Here is a 22,559-nt window from a genome sequence, read left to right as displayed (position 1 = left end):
TTATGGACTAGCTGTTGTCAATAAGTCGTGATAATATTTGAATGATATTGTATTTCGAAATATTTCATCATAACAAGGTCTAAATAATATATTTGGTCAAAATCTCAATTGTAAATCTGTTTTATTTACATTAACTTTCAGAATTAAAATTTGGATAACTCTCTTGTTATCCTTAAAAATCAAAACGATTGTTAGGTATAAATCCTTTTAAGTAATATTTGGTTTGGACAGAAGGATCCAGCAGATATTCAGTATGAATATTTTAGGATATTTGTACTCAATGCCGAAACTCACTCGAACGAAATGCTCAAGTTGCTAAAATTCATTCATACACTCATGGAGTGCAAACATCAAGCATGCGCTTTATATCATAAACAATGCCGGCATATTGTGTCATATCGTGAAGGGAGTGTTTACCACTAGCAGCGCATGTTACATGTTTATTTTTGACCCACGGAGTTAAAAATTAAATACCATGTGCTCGAAACAACTGTATATTAACATACATGCATATGACATTACATGTGTGTCATTGAGCCTAAAGTGGTGGAAATGTAGTCTGACACATAATTTTGAGTATTAAAGAAATGAGTGCCAATGAGTGATTACACTGAGTGGACAGTTAAAGGCATGTAAAAAATGGTATGTAATTTAGATAAGTATTAGTAGTTAAAGGGGTAATATAATTGTATTACCTATTGATCTAGATAACATATAATATCTAGTTTGTTTATAATTGCTGGTTATTATGTTTTTAACTGTAGCAATAATGTTTGTTATTTATCGAAATTTAAAATATTACAAATATTCATTTTAAGAAACTATTTAATAATTTCACAGTATTAATTTAATATTATGAATACTAATAGCACTAATTAAATTAAAAAGAAAAAAATTTAGTCTTATTGATATTTGCATAACAGTTGCTCTAGTTTCATTTTATTTTAAAAAGTAACCTCCTACGAATGATCATTATCCTTTATAACAAAGTGTGCCTTATATATATTAAACAAACACTATAATATTAAAGGTATTCAGGTTAATGGAGCTGTTTTTTATATACTATATATTATATTATAAATATTATACTATATTATATTATACTATATTATATTTATAAAAAACTTTATTATGCCTTTATAACTTTTATTATAAAGTCGATAAAAACACTCTTAAGATAATTTCTAATCAAAGTTCAGTTTGATTTGTCTGGGAATTAGTCAATATGTTTGATAAATTCGTGTCTGATAACAAACGAAAAATTAATTTTATTTTAAAAAGTGTATTTTAAAGTTTAAATTTATCATTCTGACATAATTTTGATTTTATGTGGTCGTTTATCAGTTATGCAGGTGGTGTGTTCTGGATGTAGTTTTAGGTTGGTGTTTACGTTTAGTAGCAAAGTAGATACTATATAGGTATATTATTATCTACGCCAAGCAATAAATTTTTAATGACTATGGAAAATATAACACAAAAGTAAAATTTGTTTTTTATTGATTTTAAAATTTTATTCAATTAATAATAGTATGAAGTTCGTTTTTCTTTGACGTTTATATATTTTACAAACTGCTTACATACTTACTTACGTCACTATAGTTCTGAGAAAAACAGTAACATATACATATGTACTAAAATAAGTACGTTACATAAACGTATGGTTACATATAAAAGAATCGGAGAAATTACATCTCGACTTATGAAAAAAGACATAGAATGAACTCACCCATTGTTCATAATTGTGTGTTTACATAACATAATATAATAGAAAAGTGATTTTATGTATATAATGCAACACCTGGGAATTAAGAATACTGACGAAGACAATCGAAACCCGTACCCACACTATTGTCATTATCACAAAGTGTACTGGCGCTCCATTGCAATAGTGCATTCTATTGCAAACTACACCAGTGTACACTTATTAATTTATGATAACATTAAATCAATTCTTAACACGTTTGGTGTTATAAATCTTAAAACACGAATACGAAAAGTTAAGATAGTCACTTAAAATAATCATAAGTCGCACTGAAAATAAATCTATAACTGCGACACAAAAGAACCCACGGATTTTTCTTTTATTGCATTAAATAAAGTTTTCTAGAAAAAAGAATTGCTATAAAAATTTTGAATTCCTCAAAATAAGTCGTTATGTTAAGAGGAATAAGTGGCATCTAATTAGAGAAATGTTGGCAGAGCACTGTGCGACAAATTATCACCTTACAGAACTATAAACTTATTCCTGAATATCTTGTAGATAGGGTAGGAGACGAAATGAGATCTTCTATCAGACGAAAAAATGTAACTCTGTAATGTAGGTTACATAAATTACTAATTTATGAAGTAAATTTCACTTGGGGAAATATTCCAAGTCCATTGTGCCCCCTCAGCACAATGGTTTCCCAGATCATAGTGAAAATTCCCATTTCATAATATTAATAATATCTTATGATTTTTAATAACATCATATGTTTTATAAAATTTACAATTCAATTAATATAGTTAAACTATATTATATCCAACAGTATAATTATGTAAGGCTTGTAGGGTCCAAAAAATTCATTGTCGCTAACATCATAAATCTTAGAACCTTATAGAACTATTTTTAAAAAACACTTTAAGAAGATGCAGAAATTCATTAAAATCAATATCAATATGATTTTTTCAACTTCAATTATATAAACTAATATTATAAGAAACAATTGTAAGCACTTACACAGGTACATACATATATATGTATATTACAAAATTTTTTAATTAATGACCAAGAATTTTCTAAAAGCTGATTCCGACTTAGAAGACGATCAAAAAAATTTGTTTATAAGCAGTTTAAAATAACTTGAAGAAAATGAATATCCGAAACTTTAAACCCAGAAAAATTATAAAATAAGTTCTATGTCCCTGAGGATCGCTATGCTATTACAGAAAAAAAACACTGTCTTTATACCTTAATGTTTTATTAATTTTTTATATGTTGAAAATAAATTATTTTCTATTTATTATTAACTTACCGATATTTGTTATTGAAAAAAAATTGTTATCCTTTTATTAAACTTATAGCTTATATTAACACTAAAACTTCTATTTTTTTTAATAATTTATTGATTGTTCATTTATTAGATATTTATTTTTTAAAGTTTGATATTAAATTATAAATTATAAAATATAAAAACTTTACTTTAATAATAAAAAATGTTTAATTTTATATGTTTATTCGCACAAATTATTATATTTATTTTGTTATTAATAATAATATTTTATTATAAAACTAAATTTAGCATTATATATTATGCATTAATTTATATATTTTTATCTATTTGAAATTGATATGAAAGATACATTTGCAGAAGGCTTTTTTTAAACTTTCTTGTACAGAAGCGAAAGTATCACGTTTTTTGTTTAAATATTCAATGAGTATGCATTATAAATATAATAAATTTATTTTATTTTTACACATGAAAAAAACAACTTCTATATCCTTTTTTGTATTTTTCCAAGTAAAATTATTGAACGAATCGTCCAATTTACACGCTTCTACTGTAATGTTTAACGGCCGAGGATAGGATTGCAACTAAAGTTTATATTCGCGTGAAAATAACGAAACGATTTAGTCAAAAAGTATCTAAGAGTAAAGCACTTTTATTTTAAATTAAAAAATATTATTTAAACGTATTTGAAGTGAACGCATAACACAAAAGTAAACAAATGAAAGGAAATTGTTTTGCTTTAGTCAACATGTCAACATTAAAATGCAGTATCGTTGAGGTCAGTAGCAGTAAGCACATTCGTCATATATGCATAATATGGTGTATATGTATATAAATCTCATTTAAATTTCAAAATATTAAGTTTTTTAAAGTTTTTTATTTTGTTCAAGAGTGCAGTTTAAGCCTTTGAAGTGCCTATAGTTCAAATCTTTACATATATCTTTATTTATACAAGACAACTATTTGCAAATAATAGCAACACTAGTTTTTAACGCTTTTACGTGCTTCATTTTTGTTATAAAAATTGCAATAAAAATATTTGTACACTGAAATATAAACAAATAAAATAAAATATTTAAGATAACAAAGAAAACCCAACCCAACGTAAATGGTAAAAACAATTGCATATAAGGCAAGGTATCACAATCTTTTTTGTCAGCATTCCTACCAATAATAATTATAATATCTACATATGTAAAAGTTAGTTATGATACTAATAGTAAGCTAAGTTTTAATTGAATGCACACGATTCTCGCTTATATTCAGCCGAACTATATTAATTTCAGTACCAACATGTAATGCATTTAGTTAATACTTTTTAGTAATATAATCATCTACAAATGTAAGCAAATTAATTTATATTTTTTTTTTAAATGTAATCATACTAACATAAAACTACATAAGATGTAATATTTTATTAGATCTCATATAGGTATGTGGAATATTATGTTATCTCTAATATAGTTCGGTTGAGTGTTCAGATATTTAATAAACTCTAAATACAGGTATCTGTAAATTATCAATAAATATCTACAGCAAAACGTTTTTCAATTTTAAAATTATTCTAATGAAGCAATGTTTCATAATAATATATTTTTTGTTAGATGTAAGTTATTATATGGATAAACTCCCATACATGTCACCGATACCTCCAAACACTTATTATCTATCTATAAACAGTAATAAAAATGAATATATAAATAGAAAAAATAATAATAACAATAGGTAACAAAAACATGAAGTAACGAGAAAAGTATTTAAATTAATATTGATAATTAATAAGTAAAAATAATTTGTTTTTAATAAGTGACAGTTCTGACAAATGCCTTTCGTTTGGATTAAAAAGATACTTTTTTGTTATAATATATATAAATTTATGTAACGTTAGAAGTTTTGAACGCTTCACAAAGCCATTGTAATTTTTAAATTTAATTTTTTAATTTTATTTTATTAATTTATTAATTTAAACAAAACGTGACACATAATCTATTCGGTACTTCACATTAACACTACCACAAGAGTTACAACTTTTTTAAATAAATACCATAAATGTTAGTTTGTTTGCTGATAATTATATTTTCTGGTATATTAACTTCAATGAACTATTTAATTATTGTCGCACCTTCATTATAATATAGGCAATGTAATAAATTCTATAAATGCAAATATTTCAAATAATTTGCTCAATATTTTCCGTCTTTGTTGAAATTTTCATGCACTCGACTCGAAGTATATCAAAGCGATCTAACACTAGCTAGCTAAATATATATTTTAAAATAGACACTAAATTCAGTATCGATTGATATTTTATATTTTATTTTATTTCTTTTTCTATATACTGATGAGTGCCTCTAATAATTTGGATTTATTTTTTTAAACATATATTTTCCTGTTGCATTCCATAGTTTTACAGGATAACAACTTATTGATTATTGCATCACACATATATTGTATTACTTTCTTGAAAAAGCTTAATATAGCACCTTTTTCATATATTATCTTAAAAAACTGTAGATATATGTTAATGCATCTTTAATAATTAATACTTCTCTTTCATTTTAAACGTTTTACTTTTACTTTCCTATGTGACTTGACTACAATGTCAATGACATATGTATCTTCTTGAAATGTATCTTTAATTATTAAATGGTTATGTCCTAATATTTTTCGTAGTAATTTGTTTTATTCAAATTACTCCGTCACGCGAAATTAGCAGTTCATCTTAAAGTTGCGATATAAATGAATTTTACTGTTTCCGTGTAAATCTTATCTTCAGACAAATTTTTGCTAAAAAGCGATTTTAGCAGGCAAGTTGTAACATACATTAAAAAATAACAGAGTCTGTTATTTACATTACAGCGATAAATATACATATTGTATTTGATTCAACATAACTCTCCTATGCAATATAACGAAAGCCCCTTTTGTTTAATAAAATAAAATAATAACGGGAGCATTTTTTAAATGGGTGAGAATTTTTTCAGATAGTAAAATACATGAAAATTAACAAAATATTTCGTTCAATTCAATTTTTACTAAATAACTGCTTATAGATTGGTTAATCAAATTCACTGACTTACACTATATCAAGAAAAGTGAGTAATTATTTTACATATTTTTCTTCTTCTTCAATTTAGCATTATCTTATATCGGGTCTACTCTTCCTCTGTGTTATTTTCAGATTACGTGCTCCTAAGTTAGATTCTTCTTTTACGCCCCATACCCTTAACGACGCGTTTAATTGTATTTTTTTAGGTTTTTCTACTTGTTATTTTACAAATGGTCATCAATCACCAGGTATATCACCAGGTATAAAATAAAATAATTATTAATTACTAACAGATCAACATTAGAAACTAAGTGCAGTACAAAAAAATAATATGGGCCATAAATGTTGACAGCAGAGCAATAAACTTAAGAGAAAATATACCAATACAAATAATGCTGCCGTACATTAAAATAATTTAATAAGACCAACACTTATCTTATCTCTTGTATACAGTAGAGCTTCCACTCACTGAATAAGGTGTAATCGGCATATTCGCAGACTATGCATTTGTAAAAATCCAAGCAAAGTATTGGTAAAACTGTAGATGTACTTTTCCAATATTGACCCATGGATGAAAAATAGCCAAATGATATCAAATGAATCCAATTCGGTCCATCTAATATACACCACTAAATATTCTAACTTTTCGTCTATCTCAATAAACAGAGCACAACTACACCAAACAGTGGAGACAAAATACTTGGGTATTTATTTAAGTAGTACGTAATTTGGACCTCAAAGTCCATTACAAATATTTCTTCATTCGAAAAATCAAATTATCATTAGATGATACGCTTTTGATTTATAATGATGTTTTGGAATGCTAGGACTATAACTATAGGGGCTGTGACAGCGATTGTGTCGATCACAGTAGTCTATGCCAACATTTACTTGCGTCTAAAACAGATTGTCTGAAATTTTACTTATTATCAATTAAACTTAACAGATTGTTATAAATTAACAGGATTCGAAAAAAAATATGTTTCTGATGGTAAAAAAATTATATTTTGCTAATTACTTAAATCAAATTCTGAAATGCACAACATCTCTTATAATGGATAATTTAATAGGTAGTTAGACGTCTGTTAAAGCGTCTTGAATGATAAAATGACTCATATGTAATACATTTACAAAGGATCAAATTGATTAGTTAATTGGCTAATATTCAAAATTAATTAATTTTTCCATCCAATTTATATAAAATTCATTTATTTCAAACTTAGCTTCAATTATTTTTATTTTTAATTCGTAATTCAAGTGCAAAGAAAAGTTCAATTCGTTTAAGATCAACTTTTATAACACAAGGTTGCAAAAAGTTGGTGAAATAGAAGTTTTTGTAACCATTGAACTAACAATATCTAATATTATATATATTTAAAAAAAATAAGTACATTAACGTAATTATGAAGTAATTTTGAACAAAAATAATTGACTTCTTATCGTTTTTGCAAATGCTTTAAAATTATATGAGTGCGAATTATATGAATGCTTTAAAATTATATGAGGTGTTAATAACAATTTTAATAACAATAAACTTAATAAAATTTTCTTATAAATAGAACTCATATATGTTTTGAACTCCAGTCATACTTCAACTCCAAGACGATTTTAGTTTGATTGTCATAGAATATGAAAATTATTCTCGAAATTACAATTTGTCTTATATTTTTTAATTATGGCGTGTGTAAAAAGCATTCTGATGGTCAGTTTAACTATAAATTGCCTGAGTTGTTAAATTATTAACATAATAATAATTAGAAAGTGACTTTATATGAAAATTATTATCTCTTAAGAAGTGAAAAATGTGGTCGAGACATATGTGTATACTTCTATAAATTTTACTTTTGTCTCGCAATTTAAATTAAATCTATTTTTGTTCACTATTTTATAATTCTCGAAACTTTTATGAAATTTTAGATTATATGTACAATCAAATTCCACCCATAAACGCCATTGATGATTATGATGATTGTTTATACCAAAATACACAGAACACATCTGGCACATTTTGTTTCATTTATGCCGAAATAAAGCCAAATGCTTCCTCAGAAATCTGGAGGACAATCGAAGAACGTTCTAGAACTGAAAGAACTCGATTCAGATATGATAAATTACTTCGCGGTGTTTGTTTGGCGAAGTGCATGGACTCTCCAAAAGAAGAAAGCCACGTAGATATATCAACTAATGAACCAATTGAAGACAAGGAGGTGAGTTCATAAAAGTTATGTTAAGAGCAAAAAAATAAACCCACTTAAAAATATTCTCCCACAGCTTTTGAATTTCTTTAGACAGATTTATAGATATCAAATATATGAAAACATCAGTTATGATTCTCTAATTCACACTTGTCTTAATAGGGAAATGCATAAAAACTATAACTTGAGACTCCGAACAAATTTACTTTATTGTGAACACAGCAAATCAAACACAACAAATAGATATGGTAATTACGTTCATAAATTGAATGTTATACTTTCTTTCTCTGATTAAATTCTTTTCCATTTTTTCAGATTACTTGGATATATTGGGATATACTTTGATATCTAGTATTGGAATTTTCGTTATATTTTCATCCGTATACGACCATTTTCTGTTTAAGAATCAAACCTCAGAAAAATGGTTTCATTTTTATCGCAAACCATTTAAATCTAAAGGTATGAAAAACCTTCTTATTAATACGAATAATATTTGTTTTCTCGTTCTGCAAATGGTAATTTAATCATAGTATTAAAGCATATTATGATCAATAACGACGTCTCTTTAGTGGTATAAACATTGTGATTCTGTCTTTATTCTGTCTTTATAAAAATGTAAAGGATTCAATAGGAGTTAAGATATATTAATATTAATAGATAAAACCTCACACTTTTCAGTAAAATTATTTATTTTTATTTCCAGCCAGTACTCTCTTGACTTCGTTCTCAATAATGCGAAATTATACCATCTTCATGAAACCTTTAGGAGGAAGAACTGCTGACGACTTGCAATGTTTTAACTTTTTCCGCTTAATCGGAGCAATTACTGTTGTAATTTCTCATGTATTCTTTAATATTACATTAATTGTTAGAAATCCAAAATTTGTGGAAGAGAATATATTTAATGGTTTTCATACCGTATTGATGAATACTTCAGTCATAATGCAGATGTTTTTTTTTATGAGCGCTTTTTTGATGACTATACGATTTTTAAAATCTTCGAAGGTCACAGAAAAATCTTCTACTAAAGATTGTATAAGCGTCTTTATCAAAGAAGTTGCAGAGAGATACTTTCGGTTAGGTATATTGAATATACACTGCAACACAACCAAAATAATGAATTAATTTTAGTTTAATACCAACAATCGCATTGTATACTATTTTAAATGCCACTGTGTTTCCCAATTTATATAATGGTCCTCTCTGGCGTTATGTCACTGAAACGGAAAGAGTCGCCTGCAGAGAAAATATATGGAAAAACTTATTGTTAATTAACAATTTTTCTTTAGAAAAAATTGTAAGTTTCGTTGTAAAGAATTTATTCCATTAATCTTTAAAATTTTCTGTAATTGAAGTGCGGAGGTCATATATGGTATGCTAAAACTGATATGCAACTGTACATTGTGTTTTTAATAATACTGATACTAAATGCAAGGTATACCCCGCAATAAATATTTTAAACCAGTCATTTTACAATATTTTCACAACTATAAACAGATATCCAAAATTGAAGAAAGCGGTATACTCAATAATTATTATTCTTTCAACGGTTATACCAATTATTTTAAATTATGTGTTAAAACTGAGAGGAGTGATGTCATTTACACCAGAGTAAGTGTAAACTTCTCACATGATTAAAATTAGAAGTATTTTGGTACAATATGTTTAAAATTTATTTTAGAACTTATCGGTATTCATACTATAGAGACGAAATTACTTTTCTCAACATATACACTCCATTTTATACGAACATCAGTGGATTCATTTTTGGCATCATAAGTGCGGAATTGTATGTACGATGGCGTGACTTCCGAACAGAGGAGCAAAGAAAGCTACCTAATCTTTTTTGGTGGGCTTTGTTTCTATTACTTCCTATTTCCATTTATTTAGGTGGAAAGTTTGTAAACAAGGAATATGAGTTACCATCCGTTGCATTGTCCTTATATTTGGGGCTGTTTCGAAATGGTTGGACTGTGGTTTTTGCTATAGTTGTTCTTGGCTTGTGCTTTAAAATTGGTGGTAAGATTTTATATTATATGTTTAACATAGCTACTATTTGACTAATTGCAGCATACAAATTCTGTCGTCTGCCCATAATCCAACTACTTGCGAAAATATCTTTTCAAGTTTATATCTGGCATTTTGTTGTTATCCGCCATATATTCGGCTCAGAACGAAATTTTCTGCATATGACTTCCTTCAATATCGTAAGTGTCAACAAATCAAATAAATTAAGAAATAATTATATTAACTTAAAAATATATTTTATAGGCTAAAATCATACTCTCTGCAATTTTGTATTCAAATATTATAGGGTTTTTTGCTGTGCTCTTTGTGGAATATCCATTCACCATAATTACTTATGCTCTTACTCATCCAAATAAAAATACTTAAAGCACTGCATAATCTGTAACTTCTCTAAAATATTTCTGTCATATTTATGAAACTCTATTGTAAGAATTATATTCTCGTTTAATGGTTGAATTATTCTGTTTTAGGGATCATTTTAACTTCGAAATGTAATATGCAAGCGTAAATTAACTTAACATAATCATGTTACTAACATAACATACGCATATGAATTTCAGAGATTAAAGCGTGTATTGTGCCAACATATTGAAAATGTTTAAAAATCAAAGGGCGCAGAAAATATGGAACTAGAAATACCGGAAGAATGATTTTTAAATTGTTTGTTTCTAGAAATATATATTGATGCTAGGGATTCAATGGCCAATGGATAATGTTTTTAAAAATGTTAATATTATATTATAGCATATACGTGTAAGATATTTACAAATTATTAAACAGTTACATAAATATATTAACACATCATTAAAAAAGGTCAAGTTATGTATACTACGATATATGTATAAGACATATTAATTTACCATTTTTCATTATAATTTAATTTATATAAATCCATATTTATTATTATTTTTAATATATGATTCCCATATATAATATGAAAAATGTTAAGATGTTTATGATAAGCACGACAGCATGAAATAAAAAATCAAATAAATGATATCCATCTTTCTGGTTGCTTATCTTTTCACCCATTTTAACATAAAAAATTTCCCAGTTTACGAACTATAACTACGAAGTCCATTTGCTGAATACATAGACTCTTTGAAAATGAGCATTGAACATTTATACAAATGTACCTCGAAAAGTAAGGTAAGTTACAAGTGGCAGCTCATAGTATTAAATAAATGGATTCACTTAGGTTTAAGAATACATATATAAATAACTCTTCCATGACAACCTTATACAGGACCAGCACACCAATTTCCCGTGTATTTTTCGCACCTCTACTTAACGGCAATAAGAGCAATGCATAATGATACGTTGCTTTTTAAATACATTCTAAAAACAAACCCAACCAAAATACCAGTTCACCAACTACCTGTACATAATCAAGTCTGAACAACAAACAAACAAAACCGGGCCCATCCCGTCACCAGCCTGTCACCATAAAGATCATAAACAAAAATACCCTAACAATTAAAATTAAATATAAAACCTGTAATAAGGAATTCTCCTGATGAAGACAAAACCGAATTTGCCGAAATACGTATAGAAATATACTAAAAATAATGCTCGAAATAATCAAAATTAAAATTCTTGAAAAACAAAAACGACTTGACTTGAAACAGACAATGTTTTTAATTTTCATGCTAGCGATATTAGACGGACATATCAGAATAGAAGTCCGTAGGGTTTATATGTGCTTTCTAACGAGTGTTGGACAAAGACAGAGCAAATAGGCAAAAGTTTCCTTCACCTTTTCTGACACGCAGCTACGACAGTAGTCGTTGAAGGGAGCCACTAATGGGTCGGTGTGCTTACCAATGACACAGTGTCTCATCAGTAAGTAAACCGGTTGTGTCAGTAAGCGTATATCAGGCAAATCTTGACAGTTACTCTGTTCTTTGCCATATAAACTGATTTTCATTTATTTTGCTTTCTTGTTCTTTAAGTGATTAAATTAATATTCGCCAAACAATATATTACAAAAAATATCACATTCATTTAATTTTTCAATTAAATTGTTTCCGATTTGGCTACAGATACATACATATATTCCAATTAAGATTTTCAATACATAATTTATTAGAAAAGAATCCTTTAATTAAAAAAAAATTTCGACAAAATTTTGAAATTATATATAAAATCGTAACAACCTATTATCAGGTTTCGGACTGGCGCTGGCGATTAGTGCTTCCTCAATTTGATCATTGCTTCATCACTGTGTGATACGATAGCGTCTTATATAAGCACTGATAGACTGAACGAGCTATCGACCGACAGTTTTATTTATTTTAAGAGCTCTACATCAGAATCACATATTGAACCTATAGAAGCTTAGTTTAGAACTTTGGGCTGAATATTGTCAGCCTAAGCTAGACAGAACTGAACACGGTTAATGCGCATGATCACTTTTATGTTGAAATTGAAGAGATCACATAATAAGGAACAGTGTGTCTGAAACTCACATGGTTCGAAAAGTTTAGGAAACTTTATACAACCTTGATGGAGCTGTGAATACTGTTTAACATTATACCGGAGAGGCTTATTAGACTTGCAAGAATATCGAGCTCAGATAATGCAACGTAAACGTGATTCTTTATGGGGCTATCTATAACCGCTTAATAATCGATAGAAAAGTTATACATAGGTGTCGATATTATGTTCATGCGCTTTTTCCAGAATTTATCTAAGTGCGAATATTTAGTCAATGGTGAAGCCACCACGTCCAGATTTTACCAGGCTAAGCAATGAAAATTTTAGACCATAATTTTTCATTGAGCACTCCAAGTGCATTTCTAAGTTAGAATTTATGGTATTATTGTCAGTTAGCAATTTTAAAAAATGTTTTTTTTAATTAATAATTTATGTTTAATATATTTTAATATGTTCTATATTTCGGCTTTCATTTACAGTTATCATCAGGATCAGAACACTAAAATTAAAACATCCATTAATATTAATAAAATCTATATTCATATATCATCTATATCAATCTATATTTTGGTTCTGTTGTTTATATTGCACTGGAAAATGTGCAATAAAAAAAAGTGACCTGTAGCCGGATATGAAATATGTAAAAAAATATTAGTAAATATTTAGTAAATGACTCAGCTATTGGAATGCATGGATGAATGTTATTATCTGTTAACAACAGCCTTACAACGTTCAGCTTAAAAGTATGCTGTGGAACTATATTCTTTCATTGATTCCACAGAAATATCAAATGGGTTTGATTTATTGTAAATGAGTTAATGGTTTTATATATTCTATGTAACATATATGTGTATGCATATACAATGTCATCTTTTTTACAAATGCACTCAAATTACACGAGTGAAAAGTGGTTATTTGCAATAATAACACTAATAATATTATTGAAATTTTCATATAAATAGAACTCATATATGTTTTGAACTCCAGTCATACTTCAACTCCAAGATCATTTTATTTTAATTGTGATAAACTATGAAAACTTTTCTAAAAACTACTATTTTTCTTTTATATTTTAATTCTGGCATGTGTAAAAAGCATTCTGATGGTCAGTTTAACTATAAATTGCCTGAGTTCTTAAATTATTAACATAATAATAAGTGAAAAATGTGGTCGAGACATATGTGTATACTTCCTATAAATTTTACTTTTGTCTCGCAATTTAAATTAAAACTATTTTTGTTCACTATTTTATAATTCTTGAAACTTTTATGAAATTTTAGATTATCTGTACAATCAAATTCCACCCATAAACGCCATTGATGATTATGATGATTGTTTATACCAAAATACACAGAACACATCTGGCACATTTTGTTTCATTTATGCCGAAATAAAGCCAAATGCTTCCTCAGAAATCTGGAGGACAATCGAAGAACATTCTAGAACTGAAAGAAATCGATTCAGATATGATAAATTACTTCGCGGTGTTTGTTTGGCGAAGTGCATGGACTCTCCAAAAGAAGAAAGCCACGTAGATATATCAACTAATGAACCAATTGAAGACAAGGAGGTGAGTTCATAAAAGTTATGTTAAGAGGAAAAAAATAAACCCACTTAAAAATATTCTCCCATAGCTTTTGAATTTCTTTAGACAGATTTATGGATATCAAATATATGAAAACATCGGTTATGATTCTGTAATTCACACTTGTCTTAATAGGGAAATGCATAAAAACTATAACTTGAGACTCCGAACAAATTTACTTTATTGTGAACACAGCAAATCAAACACAACAAATAGATATGGTAATTACGTTCATAAATTGAATGCTATACTTTCTTACTCTGATTAAATTCTTTTCCATTTTTTCAGATTACTTGGATATATTGGGATATACTTTGATATCTAGTATTGGAATTTTCGTCATATTTTCATCCGTATACGACCATTTTCTGTTTAAGAATCAAACCTCAGAAAAATGGTTTCATTTTTATCGCAAACCATTTAAATCTAAAGGTATGAAAAACCTTCTTATTAATTATTTACCAATAATATTTGTTTTCTCGTTCTGCAAATGGTAATTTAATCATAGTATTAAAGCATATTATGATCAATAACGACATCTCTTTAGTGGTATAATTATTGTTATATATTCAGTCTTTATAAAAATGTAAAGGATTCAATAGGAGTTAAGATATATTAATATTGATAGATAAAACCTCACACTTTTCAGTAAAATTATTTATTTTTATTTCCAGCCAGTACTCTCTTGACTTCGTTCTCAATAATGCGAAATTATGCCATCTTCATGAAACCTTTAGGAGGAAGAACTGCTCACGATTTGCAATGTTTTAACTTTTTCCGCTTAATCGGAGAAATTACTATTATTATAGCACATATAGTACTGAATATTATGACAGTTGTTGGTAATCCAAAATTTGTGGAAGAGAATATATTTAATGGTTTACATGCAATATTGGGAAATGGTGCAATTAATATGCAAATGTTTTTTTTTATGAGCGCTTTTTTGATGACTATACGATTTTTAAAATCTTCGAAGCTCACAGAAAAATCTTCTTCTAGAGATTATATAAGTTTTTTCTTCAATGAAACAATTAAAAGATACCTTCGGTTAAGTATAAAAATTGTATTATAAGACACCAAAATAATGAATTAATTTTAGTTTAATACCAACAATCGCATTGTATACTATTTTAAATGCCACTGTGATTCCCAATTTATATAATGGTCCTCTCTGGCGTTATGTCACTGAAACGGAAAGAGTCGCCTGCAGAGAAAATATATGGAAAAACTTATTGTTAATTAACAAGTTTTTTTCAGAAAAAATTGTAAGTTTCGTTGTATAGAACTTATCCCATTAATCTAAAACAATTTTCTAATTAAAGTGCGGGGTTCATATTTGGTATGCTAGAACTGATATGCAACTGTATATTATCTTCTTAATTATACTAATGTTGAATGCGAGGTACTCTTAATAACATACATTTAAAATTGTAGTTTTGACAGCTTTTCAAAACTTTTAATAGATTTCCAAAATTGAAAAAAGCAGTATATTCACTATTGATCCTTTTTTCAACGATTATTCCAATCATCATAAATTATGTATTAAAGCTAGAAGGAGTCCTATCGTTTGCACCTGAGTAAGCATTCAATTAACACATTAATAAAATTTGTCATTCTTAAGTGGTATATAACCTTTTAAATTCATTTTAGAAATTACCGCTATTCATACTATAGAGACGAAATTACTTTTCTCAACATATACACTCCATTTTATACGAATATCAGTGGATTCATTTTTGGCATCATAAGTGCGGAATTGTATGTACGATGGCGTGACTTCCGAACAGAGAAGCAAAGAAAGCTACCTAATCTTCTTTGGTGGGCTTTGTTTCTATTACTTCCTACTTCCATTTATTTAGGTGCAATGTTTGTAAACAAGGAATATGAGTTACCATCCGTTGCATTGTCCTTATATTTGGGGCTGTTTCGAAATGGTTGGACTGTGGTTTTTGCTATAGTTGTGCTTGGATTGTGCTTTAAAATTGGTGGTAAGATTTGGTATTATATGTTTAAAATAGCTACTATTTGATCACTTGCAGCATACAAATTCTATCGTCTGCCCATAATCCAACTACTTGCGAAAATATCTTTTCAAGTTTATATCTGGCATTTTGTTGTTATCCGCTACATATTCGGCTCGGAACGAAATTTTTTGCATTTGTCTTACTTAAGTATTGTAAGTACTGAATAAATTAAATTATAAAGAATTAGTTACTTCAAATTTAATATATATTTGCAGGCTAAAATTCTTTTTTCTGCAATTGTGTATTCAAATGTTATAGGGTTTTTTGCTGTACTCTTCGTAGAATATCCATTTGCAATAATTTTTAGTATTTTTTTTCAAAAACCGTATAGGAGGAAAGCATAAAGAAATGTTTAAAAACTTCAATATTTTTTCATGTTATTTTGTACAATTTGTTATTAGAATATGATGTTAACTTAACATAATTCTGTAGTTAACATATGCAAGCTTACCGTATAATTTATATATTAGATTTGTGTGTATTTTGAGGTATAAATAAAAATGCAGAATAAATATTATTTCTTCTACGAGGCAGTAGAAAATATCGAACAAGTAACAAATGAAGATCTTCGCATTCTTAGTACTTACTTTGTGTTTGCATTTATAAATCAAAAATATCTATTCATAGTACGGATGTCCAAGCGATTCAGTGACTCTTTTTTCAGTTTTATTTTTTTTTTATCTAAAATGATTTTTCAAGAATGGTAGTTATATTATTTATATATTTTAATTGCTATATATTTATATGTATTTATTTATATGTATTTATATGTATATAGAATGGTTTGTGCGTGTATTACGAAATTTATTTAGAAATTAAGTAATGTATCTGTGTGTAATTTAATAAAGATAATTAAATAAAAAACATGTTTTTAGAAAAATCCAAAATTTATAATAACAAAAAGAATTAATGGAATTTAATATATTGTATTAGCTAATAAGCCACTGGTATACTTCATACAGTTGTGCGGTATAAAAATTTGCGCTTTGGAAATACTAATTAAAATTTGCATACCTTGTGTTCATATATTTATATTATATATTATATCAATTAGTTTAAGTATGAAGATGAACAAACGATTTGATTAAATAATGATCTTAACATATTTAGAATGTCTATTTATTGTACGGTTTTTTTCAAATATCATTAAAATTAGAGTTAAATGACGCGGTTCAAAAGACTTAATATCTATTTAAATTATTAGAAGTTGTTATTGAAACGAAAATAATCTGAATTAGAAAAATCATTGCAGCGGTGCAATTTCGAGTCTTAAAACTAGTTAAGATTTTTACTCATCTAACATAAAATTAACAGAAACAGCCAAACGTAGAGTAAATAAGATTGATATTTACGCTGCAAATTCAATTTAATTGATCAAAAGTAACCAAAATAAAATTTTAATAAATAAACACGAATCGCTAAAAAGTATTTTAGTAGCTCTTAAATATTTGATTCGATTAAACATAGTAACAGTGGTTAAGTATTCGAGATGAAATGCTTATTAACTCTCTTTTTTTGCTTTGTTTGTTTAAGAAATGCCAAAAGTCAATATCCATTTAATAGTAAGTAAATATACAAAACTGAATGTATTCACTCTTGTAATCCTAAAAACACAATACAGTGTCGGAGTATTTGCAAATGCCGCCGCTCTATCAATTGGATGACTACGACGCCTGCCTACATTATTCAAATAAGCCAACGAAAACTTACTGCGTAGTTTATGCAGAAATAGTACCGGATCCATTTTCCAAGGCATGGCAAAGGGTTGAACATTTTTCTGTAGACTTCATGCAAAGATATCGACACGACCGGCTCTTTATGGGCGTTTGTGTAGAACGCTGTGAAAGTGTATGGCACGGCTTTAATATATCTCAACGGCAAGTTTTCAACAGTGGCCCAACTGACGACGCAGCTGTGAGTGCAACTTAAGTTAGTAATAGAAACACCTAAAAAATAATCTATTTGTCCTATAGCTCAAGGAGTATTACGACAATGTGCACATACGTTCGACTAAGGAACGACAGCAATATGAGGTTATCTTAAACGTCTGTTTGAACTACGAATTCCAACAGAAATACCAACTGCAAATAAAAACAAACATTGAATATTGTCAGAGCAGCGATGAGGCAATAGATAAAGGTGATTAAAATACACAATTATTAAAGCACGTATAATTAATATTGTTACGGTTTAATTAGATGCACTGGATTATACACTATACTTTATATTTCTAAGCATTGCTCTTTTCAGTGTAATGAGCACAATTTACGACTCTCAGTTGAAGGCAAAAGCTGCGACTGAAAAGCAGCAGTTCTTTTACGAAACCGAACTCACTTCTACTGGTAACTAATTTACAATACACATTTTTAAACGGTTTTAAATATTAATTCTAAACCATACAATTTCTTTTATCAAATATTAGCTCAGCGATATCTAACTTCATTCTCAGTGTGTCGCAATTTCAAACGACTCACTGCAAGCCCAACTGGAAAGACTGCAAACGACTTGAAGTTTCTGAACTTTGCTCGCGTAATACCGGAGTTTGTCATAATATTTGGTCACACTGCTGGATATTTTATGAGTGTACAGGTTTCCAATACAGAATTTGTGGAAAATTTTATACATTACGAAAAAACATCTTTCCTTGAAAACTATACTGCTGTAATAGTGCAAATTTTCTTCATCATGAGCTCATTTCTTTTAACACTACTCTTCAATAAAAGGAATCCTATAACACCTAATAGCGGTTTCAAAGAGTGTGTTAAAGCATACTTCAAAATCTTCATATATCGATATTTACGGTAAATTAAAAGGAAAAGCATTGTTTATTATAAATTACTAACAAAAAAATATATATTATATATTGACCTACGTATGATTTATATAGAAAATGCACTCTTTACAAATTTATTTTGTAGCTTAGTTCCCACATTGGCGCTTGTTTTACTTTTCAATGCTACATTGATGCCACGTCTTCACAACGGTCCATTCTGGCGCCATCTAACGGAAGCAGAACGCATTTTTTGCCGTCAGAACTGGTGGAAAAATATTTTTTTCGTCAACAATCTGACAATGGACAAAAGTGTAAGTATCTAAAATTTATCAAGTGTATATTTAAATACATTAACGATACATTAACTATATTTGTATTTTGTATTCTTGCATTAATATAAATTAATGCCATACATATAATTTATTTCACTAGATTATCGAGCAGACAAACTCTTAACACATTATCCGGATTCTCAAATCAGTGGTAGATCCGGACTACAAGACATATAATGCATATTTTGCATTTCTATTTTCTGTTTTTGTTCGGACTAAATCTACTTTATTTCAAAAAATAAACATTTTAAATGCTTGTGATATACTGATATACTGGTATCTATAGTAAAACAGTTACTAAACAGCAATTAGTAAACTTGAGACGTGAATAGTCACTAATGATATTATTAAACAATTATTCAATTCATTTTTTATTACACACTATAGAAAATTGTTCTAATTGTAATATTCTTTTTACCTACTGTATCATTTATTTGCATTCAAAGAACTATCTTGTTGTATCTTGTGAAACAGGTAAGTTTCACAAGGCTTGAAGCAGGCATTGTAAAAATATTCGATAGTTCCTTTGGAATTGGTCGTAAAGACATTCTCGAATTTTTTCTGTAGAAACACTTTCCTAGCTTCGTCACTGAAGCAACGACGTCACAGTTCATTGATAGGAGAACTACTATTTTCACGCATTGGAAATTAACACTATCTGATCTGATCTTTGACAGAGATAAGACAAAAAACCATCAGTAAATTAGAGCGTAGTCTCCCTTTATATTCCACTCTACATGCCTGCTCTAAAGGCGAATTAACTAAAATCGCGCTGGTCAGCAAAATCCAAAGTGTCTTTCAATCTAAAACTGTCTTATATAAAATTTTAAATTCCAAAACCAGAATATCAAGGCTCCTTAAAGGCAGTTGACACCTTTAGTCATATTCATTTTAATCTGGGACGGGACGAAATAAGATGTCCTCAATTGCTGGCAGTTTGGTCTTTGTTCGAAGGTTGGATGTTTTCTGTTAAGTTAGGGTCTGATAACAACACAAAAAATCTGCTATTATAAATCGCAGTGTTCCGCTCCAGTGGGAGACAACATTTCGTATGTATTCTGTTTCTAAGCATCTTATAACATATTATTTTATATGTACAAGTACATATGTACGATAATAATTTTTTTTTTCACCTTCATATTGCTTAGTATAAAACCTTGGTATTATTAATAATTAATAATTATTTTTAATAATAGTAAAGACACATTTATGTTGATAATATAATCGTAAAACAAAAAAAAAGTTACTAGTTTTGATTCCAACAGCACTGAATTTTGAAGAAGGGCAAGTGCATTGGTCTATTAGTCTTATCAAAAAATATATGTTATATTCTAAGTATTCTTCTAGCAATATGTGGCATTATGTATAATGCATGGTAATTCAACTAGTAATTAACATTACAATAAAGTAATAATAATTTTTTTTTTTAATTAATTATGTGTAATTTAAATAATTATTCTATATGTACTTTTTAATTACAGTGCACTCAGCACTCCTGGTATATATCAGCAGATACTCAATTATTTGCAATATTTCTCTTTGTGCTAATTTTCAATGCCAGGTAAATATTATGATTAATCTATAAAGTTTAAGATTAAACATTTCGGGTCCACACATGCCCGCGATATATAAATTTATTATACTTTAGATATCCAAAAATGAAAAAAATTATTTACACTTTGCTGCTCATCTCCGCAATAGCAATACCTGCCTTTATAGTCTACCACAAAAACATTGATCCCATTATGCGCATAAACCCTGAGTAAGTAGTCCATCTTTTAAAATAATACTTTGTGCTAATATATGTTTTAAAATAATAATAATGTTTTTAATAATTAATTAACTTTACTAGAATATATCGTTACATGTTCTTCAAAGGTGTAAAAACTTTCTACGAAATCCATATACCATTCTACACTCACTTGGGCGCATATATATTAGGTATTATTACAGCAGAGATCTATATGAAACTTCAGAACCATATGCAGAGTAAATCTTATCGCGGTGTTTGGTGGACTGAACTTTGTTGGTTGACACTGTTCATAACTCTCATTTCATTTCCATTTGTGGGTGTTAATTTAACGAACAAATCCTCTTTGTGGTTGGGTTTGTATGCGGGTCTATATAAAAACGTATGGGCTTTGTTTTGCTGTCTGATTTTAATTAGTACTTGCTATAAGCTAGGAGGTAAAACATTTTTTTACATTTTTTGAAGAAATATAGTACAGAAAATATATGTTTTAAAAGGTATATTATATGATTTGCTTTCCTCATCGATTTTGCAACCTTTGGCTAATATATCTTATCAAGCATTTTTGTGGCACGTTCTTGCTCTGCACCTACTACTCAGCTATTACCGTCAACCCATGTACTTAAATACACCCATTTTGGTAAGTTAAAGAAGAAACTCAGAAACATTATTATAAATAATTTTTTTTTTCATTCTAGGTCTATTTTGTCATACTTTCACTTTTAATAACAAATTTGATTGCATTTTTTATGACAATTTTTGTAGAATATCCTAGCACAGAAATAGTTAATTGCCTATGTCGGAAAAGTAAAGGTATATAAGAAGATCACATATCTCAGACATTGTTCTTCATTTGCAATTAAAAATATTTTATTTCAATCAGATAACTTTGGCAGAAGAAATAACAAGAGTCCGGTTACAAGTCATCAAGATTAATACAATGAGTTAAATCTATGTTTTAAAGAAAATATACAATATTCTAATAGATTTTTATTATGGCAAACATATTTTGCATTTAAGGCTACCAATTTTCTTAAAAAATAAAACTACATTTTCTTGTGTTATGATGTACATATTATTAAATGTTTTTATTTACAATTAAGAGGATTAAAAGTTCCTATATAAAACCTCGGATTATCTAAGCCTCTTAAATATTATAAAAAGCAGTTTGTAACTGAAACAAATAAGTCAGTTGTATGACGGGAGTAAGTTTTAGAAGACGTGTACCGCAGAGAATATATAAATGTAAACAGTGTTTGTGAACAAATCTTTATGAAGAACCCATATTACTTAATATATGATATGAAATCAATAAAAATTATGGAATTATGTAAAAAGCAAATAAAGACGTTGGCAAAGGTTATATATCTTATATACAGGAATCAATAGAAAGCCTT

At 28.0% G+C, this 22,559-nt stretch overlaps 3 protein-coding genes across 3 annotated transcripts; all 3 read left to right on the top strand.

Moving 5' to 3' along the window:
• The first annotated feature begins 7,650 nt into the window (after nucleotides 1-7,650).
• LOC119683047 (nose resistant to fluoxetine protein 6-like) lies at nucleotides 7,651-11,005 on the top strand. The gene is made up of 11 exons (XM_038096645.1): nucleotides 7,651-7,741; nucleotides 7,957-8,246; nucleotides 8,311-8,482; nucleotides 8,550-8,693; nucleotides 8,938-9,310; nucleotides 9,366-9,531; nucleotides 9,590-9,669; nucleotides 9,732-9,845; nucleotides 9,916-10,253; nucleotides 10,305-10,441; nucleotides 10,506-11,005. The coding sequence occupies exons 1-11, from the start codon at nucleotides 7,669-7,671 to the stop codon at nucleotides 10,626-10,628; spliced, it is 2,010 nt and encodes a 669-aa protein (XP_037952573.1). The 5' UTR covers nucleotides 7,651-7,668; the 3' UTR covers nucleotides 10,629-11,005.
• A 1,080-nt stretch (nucleotides 11,006-12,085) lies between these two features.
• On the top strand, nucleotides 12,086-16,031 carry LOC119684274. Its single transcript, XM_038098281.1, has 6 exons — nucleotides 12,086-12,104; nucleotides 13,979-14,268; nucleotides 14,333-14,504; nucleotides 14,572-14,715; nucleotides 14,958-15,185; nucleotides 15,934-16,031. The coding sequence occupies exons 1-6, from the start codon at nucleotides 12,086-12,088 to the stop codon at nucleotides 16,029-16,031; spliced, it is 951 nt and encodes a 316-aa protein (XP_037954209.1).
• Nucleotides 16,032-17,764: 1,733 nt separating this feature from the next.
• LOC119685517 (nose resistant to fluoxetine protein 6-like) lies at nucleotides 17,765-22,176 on the top strand. The gene is made up of 12 exons (XM_038099816.1): nucleotides 17,765-17,869; nucleotides 17,929-18,221; nucleotides 18,281-18,446; nucleotides 18,506-18,649; nucleotides 18,730-19,108; nucleotides 19,226-19,391; nucleotides 20,894-20,973; nucleotides 21,061-21,174; nucleotides 21,265-21,599; nucleotides 21,660-21,802; nucleotides 21,861-21,975; nucleotides 22,046-22,176. The coding sequence occupies exons 1-12, from the start codon at nucleotides 17,797-17,799 to the stop codon at nucleotides 22,096-22,098; spliced, it is 2,061 nt and encodes a 686-aa protein (XP_037955744.1). The 5' UTR covers nucleotides 17,765-17,796; the 3' UTR covers nucleotides 22,099-22,176.
• The last annotated feature ends 383 nt before the right edge of the window (nucleotides 22,177-22,559 follow it).

This window comes from Teleopsis dalmanni, chromosome 2 (assembly GCF_002237135.1).
Source record: "Teleopsis dalmanni isolate 2A chromosome 2, ASM223713v2, whole genome shotgun sequence".
Lineage (NCBI taxonomy): Eukaryota > Metazoa > Arthropoda > Insecta > Diptera > Diopsidae > Teleopsis > Teleopsis dalmanni.
This window is presented reverse-complemented; position numbering and strand designations above follow the sequence as displayed.